At 34.2% G+C, this 21,635-nt stretch overlaps 1 protein-coding gene across 3 annotated transcripts; it reads right to left on the reverse strand.

Annotated features, from left to right (window-relative positions):
• Positions 1-16,136: 16,136 nt before the first annotated feature.
• On the reverse strand, positions 16,137-20,322 carry LOC139843669 (SH3 domain-containing protein 2-like). 3 transcript variants are annotated; one of them, XM_071833790.1, is made up of 10 exons: positions 20,263-20,322; positions 19,380-19,424; positions 19,212-19,281; positions 18,470-18,621; positions 18,234-18,335; positions 17,449-17,649; positions 17,294-17,356; positions 16,574-16,726; positions 16,394-16,468; positions 16,137-16,251 (listed from the first exon to the last, which is right to left on the reverse strand). In XM_071833790.1, the coding sequence occupies exons 1-10, from the start codon at positions 20,320-20,322 to the stop codon at positions 16,138-16,140; spliced, it is 1,035 nt and encodes a 344-aa protein (XP_071689891.1). In that variant the 3' UTR covers position 16,137. The 3 variants fall into 3 exon arrangements, with proteins under 3 accessions (XP_071689891.1, XP_071689890.1, XP_071689892.1); XM_071833789.1 differs by having other exon boundaries at positions 19,380-19,499; XM_071833791.1 differs by lacking the exon at positions 16,574-16,726 and having other exon boundaries at positions 19,380-19,499.
• Between the last annotated feature and the right edge of the window lie 1,313 nt (positions 20,323-21,635).

The raw sequence follows: 21,635 nt of genomic DNA on the forward strand, positions 1-21,635 counted from the left end.
TCATATCTCCAAATTTTGGTACCCAAATCCTTTCAGCCCTATACCGGGTTCCGTCTTCCCGAATATTAAGATGCTTCTCCGATCCTTTGGGTATTTCATCCTTTAAATTTCCCTCTTTTAAAACTCCTTGTTGCGCCTCCTTTATTTGAGTAGTAAGGTTATTATGAATCATTATATTCATAGATTTTACTCGAATGGGTTCTCTGTCCTTCCTGCTCAAGGCATCGGCTACCACATTTGCCTTCCCCGGGTGGTAACGAATCTCAAAGTCGTAATCATTCAACAATTCAATCCACCTACGCTGCCTCATATTCAGTTGTTTCTGATTAAATATGTGTTGAAGACTTTTATGGTCGGTATATATAATACTTTTGACCCCATATAAGTAGTGCCTCCAAGTCTTTAATGCAAAAACAACCGCGCCTAATTCCAAATCATGCGTCGTATAATTTTGTTCGTGAATCTTCAATTGTCTAGACGCATAAGCAATCACCTTCGTTCGTTGCATTAATACACAACCGAGACCTTGCTTTGATGCGTCACAATAAATCACAAAATCATCATTCCCTTCAGGCAATGACAATATAGGTGCCGTAGTTAGCTTTTTCTTCAATAATTGAAACGCTTTCTCTTGTTCATCATTCCATTCAAATTTCTTCCCTTTATGCGTTAATGCAGTCAAGGGTTTTGCTATTCTGGAAAAGTCTTGGATGAACCTTCTGTAGTAACCAGCTAGTCCTAAAAACTGGCGTATGTGTTTCGGAGTTTTCGGGGTTTCCTACTTTTCAACAGTTTCTATCTTTGCCGGATCCACCTTAATACCTTCTTTGTTCACTATGTGACCGAGGAATTGAACTTCTTCCAACCAAAATGCACACTTTGAAAACTTAGCGTACAATTCTTCCTTCCTCAATACTTCTAACACCTTTCTCAAATGTTCATCGTGTTCTTGGTCATTCTTTGAGTAGATAAGTATGTCATCAATGAAAACAATGACAAACTTGTCAAGGTATGGTCCACACACTCGGTTCATAAGGTCCATGAACACAGCTGGTGCATTAGTTAAACCAAACGGCATGACCATAAACTCGTAATGACCGTAACGTGTTCTGAAAGCAGTCTTTTGAATATCATCTTCTTTCACCCGCATTTGATGATACCCGGAACGTAAGTCAATCTTTGAATAAACAGACGAGCCTTGTAGTTGATCAAATAAGTCGTCGATTCTCGGTAGTGGGTAGCGGTTCTTGATGGTAAGTTTGTTCAACTCTCGGTAGTCGATACACAACCTGAATGTACCATCTTTCTTCTTGACAAACAAAACAGGAGCTCCCCACGGTGATGTGCTTGGTCGAATGAAACCACGCTCTAAAAGTTCTTGTAATTGGCTTTGCAGTTCTTTCATCTCGCTGGGTGCGAGTCTGTAAGGAGCACGAGCTATTGGTGCAGCTCCTGGTACAAGATCTATTTGAAATTCAACGGATCGATGTGGGGGTAATCCCGGTAATTCTTTCGGAAATACATCGGGAAATTCTTTTGCGATGGGAACATCATTGATGCTCTTTTCTTCAGTTTGTACTTTCTCGACGTGTGCTAGAACAGCATAGCAACCTTTTCTTATTAGTTTTTGTGCCTTCAAATTACTAATAAGATGTAGCTTCGTGTTGCCCTTTTCTCCGTACACCATTAAGGGTTTTCCTTTTTCTCGTATAATGCGAATTGCATTTTTGTAACAAACGATCTCTGCTTTCACTTCTTTCAACCAGTCCATACCGATTATCACATCAAAACTCCCTAACTCTACTGGTATCAAATCAATCTTAAATGTTTCGCTTACCAGTTTAATTTCTCGATTCCGACATATATTATCTGCTGAAATTAATTTACCATTTGCTAATTCGAGTAAAAATTTACTATCCAAAGGCGTCAATGGACAACTTAATTTAGCACAAAAATCTCTACTCATATAGCTTCTATCCGCACCCGAATCAAATAAAACGTAAGCAGATTTATTGTCAATAAGAAACGTACCCGTAACAAGCTCCGGGTCTTCCTGTGCCTCTGCCACATTAATATTGAAAACTCTTCCGCGGCCTTGTCCATTCGTGTTCTCCTGGTTCGGGCAATTTCTAATAATGTGGCCCGGTTTTCCACATTTATAACAAACTACATTGGCATAACTTGCTCCGACACTACTTGCTCCACCATTACTCATTCCGACACCATTTGTTCCTTTCGTTCTGTTAACCCCTGGTCCGTAGACATCACACTTCACCGCGCTATGACCATTTCTTTTACACTTGTTGCAAAATTTGGTGCAGAACCCCGAGTGATACTTTTCACACCTTTGGCATAGCGGCTTCTGATTGTTGTTGTTGTTGCGGTTATTATTGCTGTTAAGATGATTGTTGTGGTTGCTGTTGTTGTTGTTGTTGTTGTTGTTTGGCCGTTTGTTGTAGTTGCGATTGATGTTGCGATTGTTAGGATAGTTGTTGCGATTATTGTTATAATTGCTGTTGTTGTTGTATTGGTGATTCTTATCACCGTTTTCCTCCCACTTTCTTTTGACTTGCTTCACATTGGCCTCTTCAGCAGTCTGTTCTTTAATTCTTTCTTCAATCTGGTTCACTAGTTTGTGAGCCATTCTACATGCCTGTTGTATGGAGGCGGGCTCGTGTGAACTTATATCTTCTTGGATTCTTTCCGGTAATCCTTTCACAAACGCGTCGATCTTCTCTTCCTCATCTTCGAATGCTCCCGGACACAATAGGCACAATTCTGTGAATCGTCTTTCGTACGTGGTAATATCAAATCCTTGGGTTCGTAACCCTCTAAGTTCTGTCTTGAGCTTATTGACCTCGGTTCTGGGACGGTACTTCTCGTTCATCAAGTGCTTGAATGCTGACCACGGTAGTGCGTACGCATCATCTTGTCCCACTTGCTCTAGATAGGTATTCCACCATGTTAACGCAGAACCTGTGAAGGTATGCGTAGCGTACTTCACTTTTTCCTCTTCAGTACACTTACTTATGGCAAACACCGATTCGACCTTCTCGGTCCACCGTTTCAATCAGATCGGTCCTTCGGTTCCATCAAATTCCAAAGGTTTGCAGGCAGTGAATTCTTTGTAGGTGCATCCTACACGATTTCCTGTACTGCTAGATCCAAGGTTATTGTTGGTATGTAGCGCAGCCTGTACTGCGGCTATGTTTGAAGCTAGAAAAGTACGGAATTCCTCTTCATTCATATTCACGGTGTGTCGAGTAGTCGGTGCCATTTCCTTCAAAATAGTCAAATGGAACAAGTTAATCATACAGAATATTAAGAGTAGTTAATAGTATTTCGTAGCATAATATGAACTCATTTATAAAAGCTTTTTCTTCATATTAGCGTTTTATAAGTTTAAATTCGGGTAGTACCTACCCGTTAAGTTCATACTTAGTAGCTAATATACAATTCAACTACTACAATTCTATATGAAAAACTGATTATAATAATATTTCGCGTTCAAACTTTTATACAATATTTTACAAACTTACAATACCGCTTATTTTACATAAAGCATGAAATATAGCACACAATAACTTTGATACAAGATAGATGTGAAGATAATTCTAGCTAGTACACAAGTCGTTCAGCAAAGGCAATAAAGACACGTAATTCATACGTCCAGAAACAAGTCATGCATTCTGGTTTTACTAGGACTACTTCCCATCCTTGGTCTTGTGCAACATAACCGTTATGGCCGTTGATAAGACAGCGTGTTGTAACGTCGTCAAAGGGACGAGGGTTACGTAATGTCCAACAGTCCCGTAATAATCTAAAAACCTCATTTCTTACCCCAATTACCGACTCCATCACTTGTGGAAACGTTTTGTTTAATAGTTGTAGCCCGATGTTCTTGTTCTCACTTTGGTGAGAAGCGAACATTACTAATCCGTAAGCATAACATGCTTCTTTATGTTGCATGCTAGCCGCTTTTTCTAAATCACGAAGTCCAATATTCGGATATATTGAGTCAAAATAATTTCTTAACCCGTTGCGTAAAATAGCATTTGGGTTCCCCGCAATATATGCGTCAAAGTAAACACATCGTAACTTATGGGTTTCCCAATGTGATATCCCCCATCTTTCAAACGAAAGTCTTTTATAAACCAAGACATTCTTGGAACGTTCTTCGAATGTCTTACAAACTGATCTCGCCTTAAATAGTTGTGCCGAGGAATTCTGGCCGACTCTAGACAAGATTTCATCAATCATGTCTCCGGGTAGGTCTCTTAAAATATTGGGTTGTCTATCCATTTTGTGTTTTTAAACTGTAAAATAGACAAGAGTTAGATTCATAAAAAAATACTTATTAATACAAGCAATTTTTACATATATCATAAAGCATAAGAACACTATATTACATATATTACACCACACGAATACAACTATCTTATTCCGACTCGCTCGTTTCTTCTTCTTCGGTTTTGGTTCGTTTTGCCAAGTTTCTAGGGATATATGATGTTCCCCTAATACGAGCCGTCGTTGTCCACATTGGTTTAGAAAAACCTGGTGGTTTAGAGGTTCCCGGGTCATTGTTACAACTTAAGAACTTCGGGGGTTGACGATACATATAAAGTTCATCGGGGTTGGAATTAGATTTCTCTATTTTTATGCCCTTTCCCTTATTATTTTCTTTTGCCTTTTTAAATTCAGTTGGGGTAATTTCTATAACATCATTGGAATTCTCGTCGGGATCCGATTCATCGGAGAATTGGTAATCCTCCCAATATTTTGCTTCCTTGGCGGAAACACCATTGACCATAATTAACCTTGGTCGGTTGGTTGAGGATTCTCTTTTACTTAACCGTTTTATTATTTCCCCCACCGGTTCCGATTCTTCTTCCGGTTCCGATTCTTCGTCCGGTTCCGATTCTTCTTCCGGTTCCGACTCTTCTTCCGGTTCCTCTTCGGGAACTTGTGAATCAGTCCACGAATCATTCCAATTTACATTTGACTCTTCATTATTATTAGGTGAGTCAATGGGACTTGTTCTAGAGGTAGACATCTATCACATAATATCAAACGCGTTAAGAGATTAATATATCACATAATATTCACATGTTAAAAATATATAGTTTCCAACAAAATTTGTTAAGCAATCATTTTTCAAGTAAACACGGTCGAAGTCCAGACTCACTAATACATCCTAACAAACTCGATAAGACACACTAATGCAAAATTCTGGTTCTCTAAGACCAACGCTCTGATACCAACTGAAATGTCCCGTTCTTATTGATTAAAAACGTTCCATATTAATTGATTTCGTTGCGAGGTTTTGACCTCTATATGAGACGTTTTTCAAAGACTGCATTCATTTTAAAACAAACCATAACCTTTATTTCATCAATAAAGGTTTAAAAAGCTTTACGTAGATTATCAAATAATGATAATCTAAAATATCCTGTTTACACACGACCATTACATAATGGTTTACAATACAAATATGTTACAACAAAATAAGTTTCTTGAATGCAGTTTTTAAACAATATCATACAAGCATGGACTCCAAATCTCGTCCTTATTTAAGTATGCGACAGCGGAAGCTCTTAATAATCACCTGAGAATAAACATGCTTAAAACGTCAACAAAAATGTTGGTGAGTTATAGGTTTAACCTATATATATCAAATCATAATAATAGACCACAAGATTTCATATTTCAATACACATCCCATACATAGAGATAAAAATCATTCATATGGTGAACACCTGGTAACCGACATTAACAAGATGCATATATAAGAATATCCCCATCATTCCGGGACACCCTTCGGATATGATATAAATTTCGAAGTACTAAAGCATCCGGTACTTTGGATGGGGTTTGTTAAGCCCAATAGATCTATCTTTAGGATTCGCGTCAATTAGGGTGTCTGTTCCCTAATTCTTAGATTACCAGACTTAATAAAAAGGGGCATATTCGATTTCGATAATTCAACCATAGAATGTAGTTTCACGTACTTGTGTCTATTTTGTAAATCATTTATAAAACCTGCATGTATTCTCATCCCAAAAATATTAGATTTTAAAAGTGGGACTATAACTCACTTTCACAGATTTTTACTTCGTCGGGAAGTAAGATTTGGCCACTGGTTGATTCACGAACCTATAACAATATATACATATATATCAAAGTATGTTCAAAATATATTTACAACACTTTTAATATATTTTGATGTTTTAAGTTTATTAAGTCAGCTGTCCTCGTTAGTAACCTACAACTAGTTGTCCACAGTTAGATGTACAGAAATAAATCGATAAATATTATCTTGAATCAATCCACGACCCAGTGTATACGTATCTCAGTATTGATCACAACTCAAACTATATATATTTTGGAATCAACCTCAACCCTGTATAGCTAACTCCAACATTCACATATAGAGTGTCTATGGTTGTTCCGAAATATATATAGATGTGTCGACATGATAGGTCGAAACATTGTATACGTGTCTATGGTATCTCAAGATTACATAATATACAATACAAGTTAATTAAGTTATGGTTGGAATAGATTTGTTACCAATTTTCACGTAGCTAAAATGAGAAAAATTATCCAATCTTGTTTTACCCATAACTTCTTCATTTTAAATCCGTTTTGAGTGAATCAAATTGCTATGGTTTCATATTGAACTCTATTTTATGAATCTAAACAGAAAAAGTATAGGTTTATAGTCAGAAAAATAAGTTACAAGTCATTTTTGTAAAGGTAGTCATTTCAGTCGAAAGAACGACGTCTAGATGACCATTTTAGAAAACATACTTCCACTTTGAGTTTAACCATAATTTTTGGATATAGTTTCATGTTCATAATAAAAATCATTTTCTCAGAATAACAACTTTTAAATCAAAGTTTATCATAGTTTTTAATTAACTAACCCAAAACAGCCCGCGGTGTTACTACGACGGCGTAAATCCGGTTTTACGGTGTTTTTCGTGTTTCCAGGTTTTAAATCATTAAGTTAGCATATCATATAGATATAGAACATGTGTTTAGTTGATTTTAAAAGTCAAGTTAGAAGGATTAACTTTTGTTTGCGAACAAGTTTAGAATTAACTAAACTATGTTCTAGTGATTACAAGTTTAAGCCTTCGAATAAGATAGCTTTATATGTATGAATCGAATGATGTTATGAACATCATTACTACCTTAAGTTCCTTGGATAAACCTACTGAAAAAGAGAAAATTGGATCTAGCTTCAACGGATCCTTGGATGGCTCGAAGTTCTTGAAGCAGAATCATGACACGAAAACAAGTTCAAGTAAGATCATCACTTGAAATAAGATTGTTATAATTATAGAAATTGAACCAAAGTTTGAATATGATTATTACCTTGTATTAGAATGATAACCTACTGTAAGAAACAAAGATTTCTTGAGGTTGGATGATCACCTTACAAGATTGGAAGTGAGCTAGCAAACTTGAAAGTATTCTTGATTTTATGAAACTAGAACTTTTGGAATTTATGAAGAACACTTAGAACTTGAAGATAGAACTTGAGAGAGATCAATTAGATGAAGAAAATTGAAGAATGAAAGTGTTTGTAGGTGTTTTTGGTCGTTGGTGTATGGATTAGATATAAAGGATATGTAATTTTGTTTTCATGTAAATAAGTCATGAATGATTACTCATATTTTTGTAATTTTATGAGATATTTCATGCTAGTTGCCAAATGATGGTTCCTACATGTGTTAGGTAACTCACATGGGCTGCTAAGAGCTGATCATTGGAGTGTATATACCAATAGTACATACATCTAAAAGCTGTGTATTGTACGAGTACGAATACGGGTGCATACGAGTAGAATTGTTGATGAAACTGAACGAGGATGTAATTGTAAGCATTTTTGTTAAGTAGAAGTATTTTGATAAGTGTATTGAAGTCTTTAAAAAGTGTATAAATACATATTAAAACACTACATGTATATACATTTTAACTGAGTCGTTAAGTCATCGTTAGTCGTTACATGTAAGTGTTGTTTTGAAACCTTTAGGTTAACGATCTTGTTAAATGTTGTTAACCCAATGTTTATAATATCAAATGAGATTTTAAATTATTATATTATCATGATATTATCATGTATGAATATCTCTTAATATGATATATATACATTAAATGTCTTTACAACGATAATCGTTACATATATGTCTCGTTTAAAAATCATTAAGTTAGTAGTCTTGTTTTTACATATGTAGTTCATTGTTAATATACTTTATGATATGTTTTCTTATCATAGTATCATGTTAACTATATATATATATATCCATATATATGTCATCATATAGTTTTTACAAGTTTTAACGTTCGTGAATCACCGATCAACTTGGGTGGTCAATTGTCTATATGAAACATATTTCAATTAATCAAGTCTTAACAAGTTTGATTGCTTAACATGTTGGAAACATTTAATCATGTAAATATCAATCTCAATTAATATATATAAACATGGAAAAGTTCGGGTCACTACATCATGCTTCAGTTCCCAACACTACTTCAAAAACATTCATATTTTAAATTTGAATCTTTCAGAATTTAGAAACTAAAACAGTTTCCTTTCTGATGTAACACTGATAGTGCGAAGAGATAATTGATTTCAGATAAGAATAGTTATGAAAATATCTTCAGAAATATCGAGGATATTTATAATGAAAGATACGATAATATCTTGGAATGTTAGAATCAAATTGTGATGAAGAAATTCATTCACGATGATTTAGAGCGGTTAAGGAGCAAGGTATTCGCTAAAGATTTTTATCAGAAACAGAATCATCTGGATTCTTTATGTACAAGTTTAGTCCTTGTGATTTATTCAGAGTCTCCTTCATGGTTTCGCATAATCCGCTTTTCGGTACTAAATTTTCTATTGAGCGTTTCCAACACTCAATTCTTTATCATCATACTTTTGACTGTTAAAGTCATTAACAGTTTTCGCTGCTTTATCAGCTTTCTCAAAATTCAAAGAACTGATTCGTAAACTAGAGTGCTTTTCAGAATGTCAGAATGGGAGATCATAATTCTAAGAGATAAATGTTATATGTATACATATAATTGTTGATGTAGAAATGCTGCAAGATTCAAAATACTGATTGCTAATTCCCGGTAATTGGTATGGCAATGCTCGTTATATGATGTGGATGAGTATATGATGGGGTTTCGATAAATATAATGATTTTTTCAGAAAGTCAAAGATCAATAAAGTTGCTGGTAAGTTTACTGCTAATGTGGTGGAATATAGACGGTTTCCCGGTAACGATGACGAAAGGTAACTTATATATCACGGTTATAATAAGGTTAATCCGAATGAAAAGTCGAAGTTGTCTTGCTGGAGCTGTGACAAAATTTGCTATTTTGAAAAGGGAATGTAAAGTTATTTTCGGTAATAACAACGCCAAAGAACCTAGCACAGATACATGTTAAACGTTTACTCAGATTCCGAGTGTTTTCAGGTGCATAACTATATGCATCAATCTCTTCTCCCGTAGATGAAGTGCGGTTGGTTCATCCTCTAGATTGAGGTGTTTTTAAGAATTATGAAAGGTTTGAACGCAGATTGTAATCGTCAAGATACAAATGAGGTTTAAGATAAAATCAAGTGGCAAGCTTGAAGAGATGTTTAGTTTTATATGTTATAATCAATATTTTAATTCATTTTAGTTGTCCAATGTTTGTAGTCCACAGTTAGTAATTCAACAATTCATATATAATATTCAAATTAATTAATACGTATCGTGACCCATTGTATACATGTCTCAGACTCGATCACAACTCAAAGTATATATATTATTTGAGAATCAACCTCATCCCTGTATAGCTAACTCGATCATTACCGCATATAGAGTGTCTATGGTTATTCCAAATAATATATATAGATGCGTCGATATGATATGTCAAAACATTGTATATGTGTCCCGATTTATCCGACGATATTTAAAGTGCGTAAAGTAAAAAACAGAAATTAAATGACGATAAATAAAATTGCGAGAATTAAAATTGCGATAATAAGGAATTAACAATTAGCTAGGAACAGTTAGCTAGGATTTTGTTAGCGTGGATTCTTAACAGAATTTCTCATAGTTAATTTGTTTGTTTCTAACAAATTTTATTTTGTCCAATGTTTTCTTCATTATGCCACTTGTTGGATTCTGATAGGTCAAAATTCAAATATGAAATTGAATGAAAATGGTTATTCTGTGGTGAACGGATACGTACATCGGTGGATGTAAGTAGGATAGTAAATGTCTGTTGAATCATATTTGAAAGAATGTACAGTGTAACTTATTAATGTGAAATCTAAATATTCTTCGAGTATTACCTACCCGTTAAAATATTTTCACCATTAACAGTTTGTACAAAAGAATTTTTGATTACAATCTTTATGAAAACATATATACATATATATTTTCTTCAGATATAATCGTGGATTTAATGAGTTAATATGATATTAATCTCATTTGATTTATCGTTAGAACTAGAACACATAATCTCTAAAACACTAGAAATTATATAATCGTCACGTAGAATGAAGATAATTGATGTAGAACGATTCGTAGAACGATAATTATACTCGAGGTACAGAATGAGATGTTGAGGCATGTGGTGTTGAAATTTGGTTTGTTGGTGGTACTGGTGTTGATGTTGCTGGTACTGTTGGTGTCGGTGATGTTGCTGAAGCTGGTACGTTTTGCACCATATTTTTCAAGGCTACAACTCGGGCACGAATTTCGTTAACTTCTTCTATTACTCCGGGGTGATTGTCGGTTCGGACGAGCGGATAAATAAGATCTAGAATTTGGTATAGTATATAGTCGTGACGAGATACTCTGGAAATGAGAGAGAAAATGGTGTTTCGGACAGGTTCACCGGTAAGTGCTTCAGGTTCTTCGCCAAGAGGGAAATGTGGTGGATGGAAAGGATCGCCTTCTTCTTATCTCCAATGATTAAGTAGACTACGAACCCATACACAATTCATCCAGAATAGATGATGGCTGATTGGTTGATCCATTCCAGTCACACTGCTTTCGGAGCTTGAGTGGGATTCCATTTCGGAATCCGAGTGACTTGAACTAATGACGAATTCCATTTCGTACGATTGAATAAAGGATTTTTCGATATGAAATGATTTTTCCGGCTATCGTGGGGTATTCTAATTACATAGAATATATCAAACCATTCGTCCATTACTGCTTTTCTGAATTAAATTGTAACCCCTATATATATAATCTGTTCTATCTGTCTCAGTCCAAGAAATCGACCCAAATCAAAATCAGGAATATGCTGGCCCAAATATGGCAGCCCAATTAGCTGCACAGATATGTTATTGTTTTTTTTAAAAAAAATGTCCTGGCCTAGAATCGAACCCGAGACCTCTCGGTTAAACATCCACACCCTTAACCACTTCTCTATCTATTTCTTTCTGTTATACTTGGAATGCTAATTCCTTTTAACTCGTTTTCTATTTTCATCTTCTCCACCATTATTGATTCCAAACTCAGAACTATTTAATCACCCTAATTATAATCATAATCATCTTTTCTTCCTCATTACTTCATCATCATAAACAATATCACGTTATCAAGATCATACGTATTATCCTAATCATTATCATCGCTATTTTCTTTTTCATCATCATCGATTGTATTATCATCTATATCTTATATTCATCACTATCATCTAAACCGTCATCATATATCATCATCATCCGAATCTATATTATAACATCATTGTCGTTAATTGCATTAGAACTGAAACAGCATAGAGTAACAGTAGTAGCTGGGATCGAGTAACAGAAAATAGAAATGGTACTGTAGTAGCAGCGTAGCACAAGCAATAAGGTTGCAGTCTTGCTCGATCGAACAGAAACAGATACTTTATTGCAGCAGTGATGGTTGTCTTTGTGGTGGACAGTTTGGTGGTCGTGGTGTTGGTCATCGAGTAGTAACGTAGCAGCAATCATCAACGAAAGAAAAAAAAATATGCAGGTTATGGTTGGGTTAGTAGTTGATGGTGGTGGGTTGTATCAAGGGGTGACGGTTATGGTTATTTTGATGGCGCGTTTAGGGTGTTGGTTCTTGGAGGTTGACGATGGTGATGTTCGGTTTAGTCTTTAGCTCGAACAAATACATGTAGTAGTAGTAGAAAGAAGTATAAATTGTAGGGTTTTAGTAGTGATGTTCAATGGTGTTTTATGGCTGCAACAGGTTCATGGTGATGGTGTTGGGTAATCTTGATTAGGCCAAAGAGATTTGGGTTGTAACCTAAATGAAGACGTTAGAGAGTAGTAATTATATTCGAACGTGCAACATCAGTTGGATTTAATAAGTATTCACTTATTTTGGTTATATTAGTTTAATACTAATATTAAGGAAGAAGAAAAAAATTGTTCGGTGATATGTGAATGGAATTTGAGAATGGTTAAATGAGTTGGCCAAGTACACAGAATGAAGGAAAAAGAAAAGCAAAAAGTTAAACAATAATTGAATCATAATTTCAATTAGATACAGTGAAGTTTGGTTTATTCTACCGACAAATAGTTTTATTAGGGATAGTATTTCATACCTCATTGTTTAAACAGTAACGGATAAAAGTATTTAATAAAAATCTCATATTTTTAAATTAACTATATTTATTTATTTTGGTCATTATGGTATAAAATTCAATCATTAATTTAATAAATAAAAATTACATCAACTGTCCCTCTCATTTCTGGGTAAAATATAAAAAGTGTTAAAATTTAATAACTAGATCCTAAATACATTTTTAGTAAGCCTAAAATTTATAGAACTCATTTTCGAATCACCGTTTATTTTAAAATCATATAAGTTTGAATCTAACTTATTTAATATCAATCGGGACATCAAAATAGTATTACAATCATTTAATATTTATTTTTTATATACTTTATTTATATATTTAGTTAAATTTTAAATAATAATTATTATAATATCCTATTTTTATTTTTATTTTGCATAATTAAATTTTAATAGCAATAACATATAATATTTCAAATTATATTTTCAATTACCATATATATATATATATATATATATATATATATATATATATATATATATATATATATATATATATATATATATATATATATATATATATATATATATATATATACATATATATATATACACACATATCTATTTACAATTAATGGTTCGCGAATCGTCGAAACTGGTCCAAGGTAATTGAATACATGAACATAGTTCCAAAATTTTCGAGACTCAACATTATAGACTTTGCTTATCGTGTCGGAAACATATAAATATCAAGTTTAAATTTGGTCGAAAATTTCCGGGTCGTCACAGTAGTTCGTCTATTGACTACAAAGGTTTTTTCAGAAGATTCTCGGTCCACCACGGGTAGAAGGTAAACTTGTGGGTTCCTCTACGACGTCAAAGGTCGGGTTTCCAAAGGTTTTTTCTTATGAATCTCGGACGGGTAAGGCGTTGACCACCGTTAAGGGTGCAAAGAAGGTTTCTTCGTCCGAGACGAAAGGGAAGAAGACTAAGCTTCGTCGCGGATGCTCTCAAATGTGGTTATTTTGGTTTTGGTTGAATTGGTTTTGTTTAGGTTATCTAAGGGGTTGATCAATTTTTCAACTCATGTCTCTAGCATGTCAGTAACCTAAGTGACGAATATCACCCCATTTATTATAATTTTTGCTTTTTTTTTTTCAAAAGGATAATGTTATTAAATATAATAAAATATTATTTTAACACACTAACTGGCCTACCTCCCACTCTCCACTTTTGTTGACTAAGCAAGTCACCAGTAATATAGGAACTGACCTAGATCACCACTCCCAATGCTCTAATAGCTCACTAGTTCTCCAAAGGATGAAGATGAAGCATACTACGTTTGGGTCGGGATCCATCGATTCTTTCACCTTTGTAATGAGGTTGAAGACGCGAAAGGTGGTAGTTCGTCTAATGACTACAAAGGTTTTTTCAGAAGATTCTCGGTCCACCACATGTAGAAGGTAAACTTGTGGGTTCCTCTACGACGTCAATGGTCGGGTTTCCAAAGGTTTTTTTTTATGAATCTCGGACGGGTAAGGCGTTGACCGCCGTTAAGGGTGTCGAGAAGGTTTCTTGGTCCGAGACGAAAGGGAAGAAGACTAAGCTTCGTCGCGGATGCTCTTAAATGTGGTTATTTTGGTTTTGGTTGAATTGGTTTTGTTTAGGTTATCTAAGGGGTTGATCCATTTTTCAACTCATGTCTCCAGCATGTCAGTAACCTAAGTTACGAATATCACTCCATTTATTTTATTTTTTGCTTTTTTTTTCCCAAAGGGATAGTGATGTTAAATATAATAAAATATTATTTTAACACACTAACTGACCTACCTCCCACTCTCCATTTTTGCTGACTCAGCAAGTCACCAGTAATATGGGAACTGACCTAGGTCACCACTCCCAGTGCTCTAATAGCTCACTAGTTCTCCAAAGGTTGAAGATGAAGCATACTACGTTTGGGTCGGGATCCATCGATTCTTTTACTTTTTGTGATGAGGTTGAAGACGCAGGAGGTGGTAGTTCGTCTAACGACTACAAATGTTTTTAGAAGATTCTCGGTCCACCACAGGTAGAAGGTAAACTTTTGGGTTCCTCTACGACGTCCAAGGTCGGGTTTCCAAAGGTGTTTCCTTATGAATCTCGGACTGTTAAGGCGTTGACCGCCGTTAAGGGTGCCGAGAAGGTTTCTTGGTCCGAGAAGAAAGGGAAGAAGACTAAGTTTCGTCGCGGATGCTCTCAAATGTGGTTATTTTGGTTTTGGTTGAATTGGTTTTGTTTAGGTTATCTAAGGGGTTGATCCATTTTTATTTGATGGAGTGACTTTTGGTCGGATTTGTAGGCCCTTGTTTTTGTTTGGTTGGTTGTCAGGTCGGTTTTTCTGTTAGTTGTGTTAGTAGTTTTGGGTGCTCGTTTTTCTTTCTCGAAACGGTTTGACTCGCTTTTAGATAGGTGTTAGGTTATGTGTTTTTTGTTAGCTTTCTAATAACTAGGCGAGTCGGGCTCTATCCATTTTTTTATTGGTCGCTTCATCTTTAATGAAAGTTCATGATTATAAAGTTAAAGTTTTTGAAAAAAAAAGCCTCACTGGTTGGCTTGAGAAGTTCAAATCTTGAGCAAGATCAAATTAGGGTTTGAAAATAATCACAGAATAATCCAGTTACACCATGTATACCCATGTAAAAATACTCATCCTCAAGGAAAAATCTTTATATAATTAAATATAAATGTACTTTTATAGAAAATGGAAATAAAAAAAATAGTGAGACCAATCATAGTACCACTACTAGTCATGCTGATGTGACCCAAAACTGAATTACTGTACAACTGTACTAAACAGCACAAAGACTATAAATGTTATAAGACCACGAATAATGGTGATTGCCAGGTGAAGTGGAAATGGTGTTTTTTTGGGACAAGCTGTTGACATGGCCATAACAGGGGAATGAGGGAGTTGTAATGGAAGGCTTTTGTAAGGGCGTTTGTGGGTGATGTGATAAAATTTGATTGACATTTGAGGTGTAAATAATTAAAGTTAGAGAGAGAAAATATCTAGAACCAATCATGAACTAACACCTCATTGTCACGCCCTCTCTCCTCAGCGTGTTTTGCCGACAAACGGTCGGCGTTTCTGATGCCATGTAGGCGGCATAGGGGCCACAAACGCTGCATTATCTATGATCTAAGAGGTTTCATTTAGCTTCTTAAATCAATACATCTTTTGACACTCCTTGATACGTAGCACAAATTAGCCAAATCCTCAGACACTGATAATCAGTCAAATACCCGACGGAACACACCATTCGATACAAAACAAGCAGAACATGTTATGGTACTAATAATTACTAGATCACGCAGTCCGTGAGTCCGTGACACAGTCAATGACATCCCAGCACATTGTTAAATACAGTCTTCTAAAACGACGCATTCTATTTATCAAAGTAACTTGGGAAACTAGGGAAGAAACTGAAAGGGGAGTTAGAGACCCTAAAACCATGTTAGTAATAAAGAAGAAACACAAATGTTTAGAATCCTTGCAAAATTACATCTGCTAGGTTAACTACTACTAAACTTCAGCCACCTTGTTATCAAGGATTCGGTCTCGGCGTTCGACATACTCCAATGGGAACCAACCTGCTTTCCCTTCACATTCGCCTTCAGCCCAACCATTAGTTGACACCTGTACAAAATAAAAAGTGATTCAGTTTTGTAATGTGATGCGGAAAGGGTAAATAGAGTCAAATGACAACAATATCAGGTTTAAGCGATTGATGTTTAGATTAAGTGATTTATAGTTAGTTTGCACAAGATTTTACGTGTACCTTACGAACAACAACGTACTCCCCGACTGTTAAGCTCAACTCGGCATCAGACTCAGCCTCATATGGATGTATAACCTAAAGTTTGATAATTAAGAAAATTAAGTTAAACCTAGTATACCATCTAAAAATTGGATAAGAAAAGGAATTGACAACCGATAAACAGCATATAGGTACAATCACCTCTGCGAGATAGTAGTCCATATTCTCTTCAAATATATCGTTACTTTGAGAAGCTTGTACACCATTGTTGTCATCTTCAGGTGGAGAAGAACTCATGGGTGAAACTGCTGCTACAAGAGGAGGAGCTTCAATCCTTTGACGCTCTTGCATCATCTACAATACAAATTAACAATAGTAAAATAAATAAATGAAATAATACAATAACTCATTTATCATCATCATCTAAACTTTCACAAAATTTATCCCTCATTGTCTAAATTTTAAAATTAAGAAACTTGTTCACCAAACGATAACCTGATAATTCTTGTTTTTTCATGTTAAAAAGATGTAGAGGTGTCACTATGGGTGGGTTAGGTAGCAGGTATTTCTTTAGTATGGGTCAAACAGGCTGGGTCAGGTTGTGTTGACTGTAATCACTTATTTGTCAATATAATAAGCTAACAGTTCACTCATAAACACTAACATATAATTATTTCAATAATACGGAGTAATAATAATGATTGTGTTTGCGTAATAACTGTTTACAAGGTTATATGATTGTATGCACTAGAAAAAGAATCTCAACAACTTTCTAACATGTTTGACCCATATAACATGTTTCCTTTTAGCAAACTTTCTAAGTTTGAGCCCTTTGAGATAAAAGGCACAACCCAAATTGGACCAACTATATTAGGTTTGAAGTGGTCACATCCAGATATGAGTACCAAATGTATATAATACCTCGCCCTCAAGTCGATCAAGTATATGCACAAGTTTCTGATAATGATTTTTCTCTGCTTCAACCTTCAATTCAAGACGACATACGTTAATTCAACTTTTCAGATATTTAATCCTGCATCATTTAATAAAAATAAATAAATAATTAAAATTTTTACCATGGTTATAAGTCTTTGTAGCGTTAATCTTTGTTGTTGAGCTTCCACAGCTGACATGGTAGCAACAGCTTCTTTACCTAATATCGTCATGTTAGACTTTAGCTCCTTAAGCCTAACTTGGGCTGCTTCAAATTTTGACAAATTTTCAGGATTCCCATTAGATTCTTTTACTTTTGCCTGACGTCTTGCAACTTCAATCACCTATTTCATGTCAATTTACAGTAAAAAAAAAAAAAAAATACAATAGTAGTAAAGCAGGTAATTACATTGCGTATAGTAATCGTGGATGGTGACCTGATTCTTGTTTATAACTTAAAAACGGTGTTTGAAGGTGTGTTCCAAACATGATTATGTGATGGAGCATTAAAAAACTAGGATTCAATCATAAACGGTAATAAAAGGGCTGTAAAAGACTCCGCTTGAATGTGCTAATTCCGTTTAAGGTTGTAATAATCAGATATTCTGCTTTAGTGCTTGACAAATTCTGATTATTTAAGAAATTAATAGCTGAATGAATTGAAGTCTTTTGAAAGGGGACTAACACTCTCATAATTGATAGGTAAGTTCCATTTTACCTCTTAATGATCAGTTTTTTTTATTAATATTCAGTTCTTTAACGGCTAGTAAGAAACTGATTGTTTTACTCTTTAAATGATCTATACATTCAAAACTGATTATTGCAACTTTAAGATAATTAATACATGAAATTGCAACTCCATACACTTTTAAATTGTAGAATACAGAGGAATTTTTTTTTTACATATTAGAAGTAATTTGTTTTGAACCTGAGTTTCAGATTCTTGTCTCACTCGGTCATATCTTTGAGCATGACGTCGAGCATCCTCCAAAGGAGCTCCCACTACCATAGCTCTCAAAGGCTCTGCAACCTTTACATACAAAATTTATCATGCAAGTTTGTTAACTATATAAATTAATGAATGTGGACAGACATATATAAACAATTTAGCATGCAACACCATTCAGTTACATTTTGATTAAATGTGATGCAAGTATTATGTACCTGGGTGCCAAGGGTTTTCAATAGATTTTCTCGTTCCCGTTCGATATCCATACGAGCACTACTATAACTCAATGCTGCTTTGGATAACGCACTACCACTGGTGCAACTGTTCTCAGAACCATATTTCCTGCTGTCTTCAGATAGTTTGGTGCCTGTGGGCAGAAACAAACATAAGTAATTATAGGTGGCAAGATGGGTGGGCCAGAGCAGGATAGGAATGGGTAAAAATGGGTTCTTGTTGAAACGGGTCATTTTTAGTACATGTCAATACAGGCTGCTCTAGAGCAGGATAGGAATTGGTAAAAATGGGTTCTTGTTGAAACGGGTCATTTTTAGTACAGGTCAATACAGGCTGCTCCATTTACCAGCAAAGACTTAGATCTTTTAAACACTTCCACAAAGTAACTAGTGTGTTGGCTTTTACTTGAAAAACAATCTTATTAATACAGTAATCTATAATTCTATAATTTGAATAATATGAATTAGGCAAGTTTATACGTTAAAATAAGACTGTGTAACTTCCAACTTCTTTGACCTATTCAACTCATTTAAATCATCCCCTGTAACCCATTCAAGCTAAATCTTACAATTTGACATATTCTGACCCGTTAAAGATTAAACACAATCCAAACTAACCCACTCATAAGTAAACTGGTTGAATTTACGACATCTACAACTAGTTAAAGATACTGCAAATAGCTAACCAAAGAAAAAGATTTTTCCGAATCCGAGTTTCACTAACCAATTTCGACTTGCTTGGACCCTGTCACAATAAAACCCTCCACACCACGGACAATGTCTCGTTGAAAATGCTGATAAGAAAACAAGAGACACCATACATACAACTCAAAAATGAAAAAAAGAGAGCAAAAAGTTGCTACTAAAAGTAACAAGGTCGTATTCAAGTAACCTTCGCAGATCGGGTTGATATATGGAGCTTTTCAAGCTTTTGTTGCTGCTGCATTTCTACTTCATTAGCTACTACATCTTCTGAACCTCCAAGTCCACCCGCAAATTGTTTAAAAACAGCCTACCGTACACATATTTAAACACCAATTATAGCTCCAAATAATGCTAGCAAGGGATCCGATATTTTATTATTTACTTCTACGCTTTATTAGTTTTTCGTTTTTACAGGTTTTCTCCTATCTCTTGCTATGGTGTATTTTAGACAGCTTATTTTTAAACTGCTTATCAGCTTTGAAAACAAGTTGAAAAATAGTGTTTATTCCAAAAAAGAAAAAAATACTCCACAATCGATTTCTAGAAAAGTAATTGAAATTGCTCATCTATGTGGTATTAAAATCCAGTAAGTTTTCATATATGCAACTCCAAACTAATTCCTGTAATCCATTTTAAGCCAGCAATTTTTTCGTTAATATTATATAATTCCCAAACCATATATATATTATATATACATTATTATATATATATATATATATATATATATATATATATATATATATATATATATATATATATATATATATATATATATATATATATTATATATGTGTAATTTAATTCTAGTATTCTACTTGATTTATCAACATAATTACCTCCATGATAATTACTGTATATAGAATGGAGACAAAATCTTCTACAATTTTATAGATCAAACAATAAGACCTCTAAATAGTAAAATTAACCTAACGAATTGATAGTAAAAATTAACAGGTATGGTCTAACTAATAATGATATATAGTGACCTAGCTAATTACAGTAAAACCTAAAATCATTTTAATATATAAATTGTTATAATTGTAAAGAAAAAATGACGATAAGAAATGTACCTGTTGCTGTCTAGCGACTTGTTCTCTGAGTTTGGAAGCTTGTTTTCGTATTGCATCCATTGATTTGATCTGTGCTACCGTATACGTTGAAGCTAATAGAGGGAAGTTTTGTGGGAAGTCTGTTTAAATTTTGATTTTGTTTCGGATGTTTGCTTGGAAAGGTAAAGTTTTTTATTTTTATTTTTTTGGCTTGCACTATATTTTTTTTTTTTTTTTATGTTTAAAATTTTGATTTACACTTTATTTTCATTTTTACTATTGAACGGGTTAATGTCAAAGTATAACTTCTTTTATAACCTTTGTATTTCAACTTCTTACTTTTTGTTCCATATGTTTCAACATACTCATTTTATCACATTATTATTATCATACCTTCTAACTGTAAAAACAGGTGAACAGTAACGACTTTAGTCTAACTGTAAAAACAGGTGAACAGTAACGACTTTAGTCTAAACGAGGATACAAAGGCCGCGCTTCGCTGCGGGATAGTTTTGATCAGTTAACGGTCGACTAACGAAACGTTAAAAAATAATTAACGGATATACGGCTCTAAGTAAGACATCAAAAAACCTTCATGCTCGATTGTTGTCGCCTTTAATTTTTTGATTAACCTTTAAGGTTGTACTTAGATATAAAAGTTGTACGACTTTCCTTGAACATTCTATCTTTATATTCTTGATTCTAAGAAAATATAAAAGTTGTTGTTAAGTGTAAATATCAAATTTATCTGCTTCAACAATTATGTCAGCTCTCCTATATTCAAACTTTTTAGTTACTATACCGAATTAACATCCCTTGACATGTGAAGAAACAAGAGTGTATATGTAAAAAAAATAAATAACAAAATAATACATACCGTTTTACACCTTATTTTTCATTTTACTAATACACCTCACGTTTATTGGTATCACTTAAAATCGTAAATAAGCCTCTCCAAGCACCTTAATGAAAAGTGACTATACTTTTCTGACCTAAATTCAACTTATCGGTCATTAGTGTCAACATTTTATCTTTTATTTGTTTATGTTGTAAGATAAAACATCAGTAGATGTATTTTAAAATACAGGCACTAATTTGACACACACTAATAATGAATCCAATCTTCTAAGACTTAGTTTGTATACTTAATAGAGGATTAATAGGTAAAAGAGTAAAAAAATGGAAAAAAGCCAAAACTGTAACGACCCTGGATTTTCCAACGTTTTATTGTTAATAATTTATTATTAATGCTTGCGTTTTAATAAACGTGTTCTTATACGTGTTACTTATTACCGTATTTAACTTTTCATGGCCCGATTTGTCTTTGTGACACATGTACTATTTCACGAATAATATTTTCGAATATTATTTACCTTCATGATTAACTAATATTA

The sequence above is a fragment of the Rutidosis leptorrhynchoides genome, chromosome 4 (assembly GCF_046630445.1).
Source record: "Rutidosis leptorrhynchoides isolate AG116_Rl617_1_P2 chromosome 4, CSIRO_AGI_Rlap_v1, whole genome shotgun sequence".
NCBI lineage: Eukaryota > Viridiplantae > Streptophyta > Magnoliopsida > Asterales > Asteraceae > Rutidosis > Rutidosis leptorrhynchoides.

What these genes read in the sequence shown, in the direction of transcription:
- LOC139843669 (XM_071833789.1), bottom strand. Translation starts at nt 20,322, where the DNA reads ATGGATGCAATACGAAAACAAGCTTCCAAACTCAGAGAACAAGTCGCT. An exon ending in TATCAACCCGATCTGCGAAG is followed by an intron (nt 19,282 to 19,379) that starts GTTACTTGAATA and finishes TTTTCTTATCAG; the next exon opens with CATTTTCAACGAGACATTGT. An exon ending in TGAAAACCCTTGGCACCCAG is followed by an intron (nt 18,336 to 18,469) that starts GTACATAATACT and finishes TTGTATGTAAAG; the next exon opens with GTTGCAGAGCCTTTGAGAGC.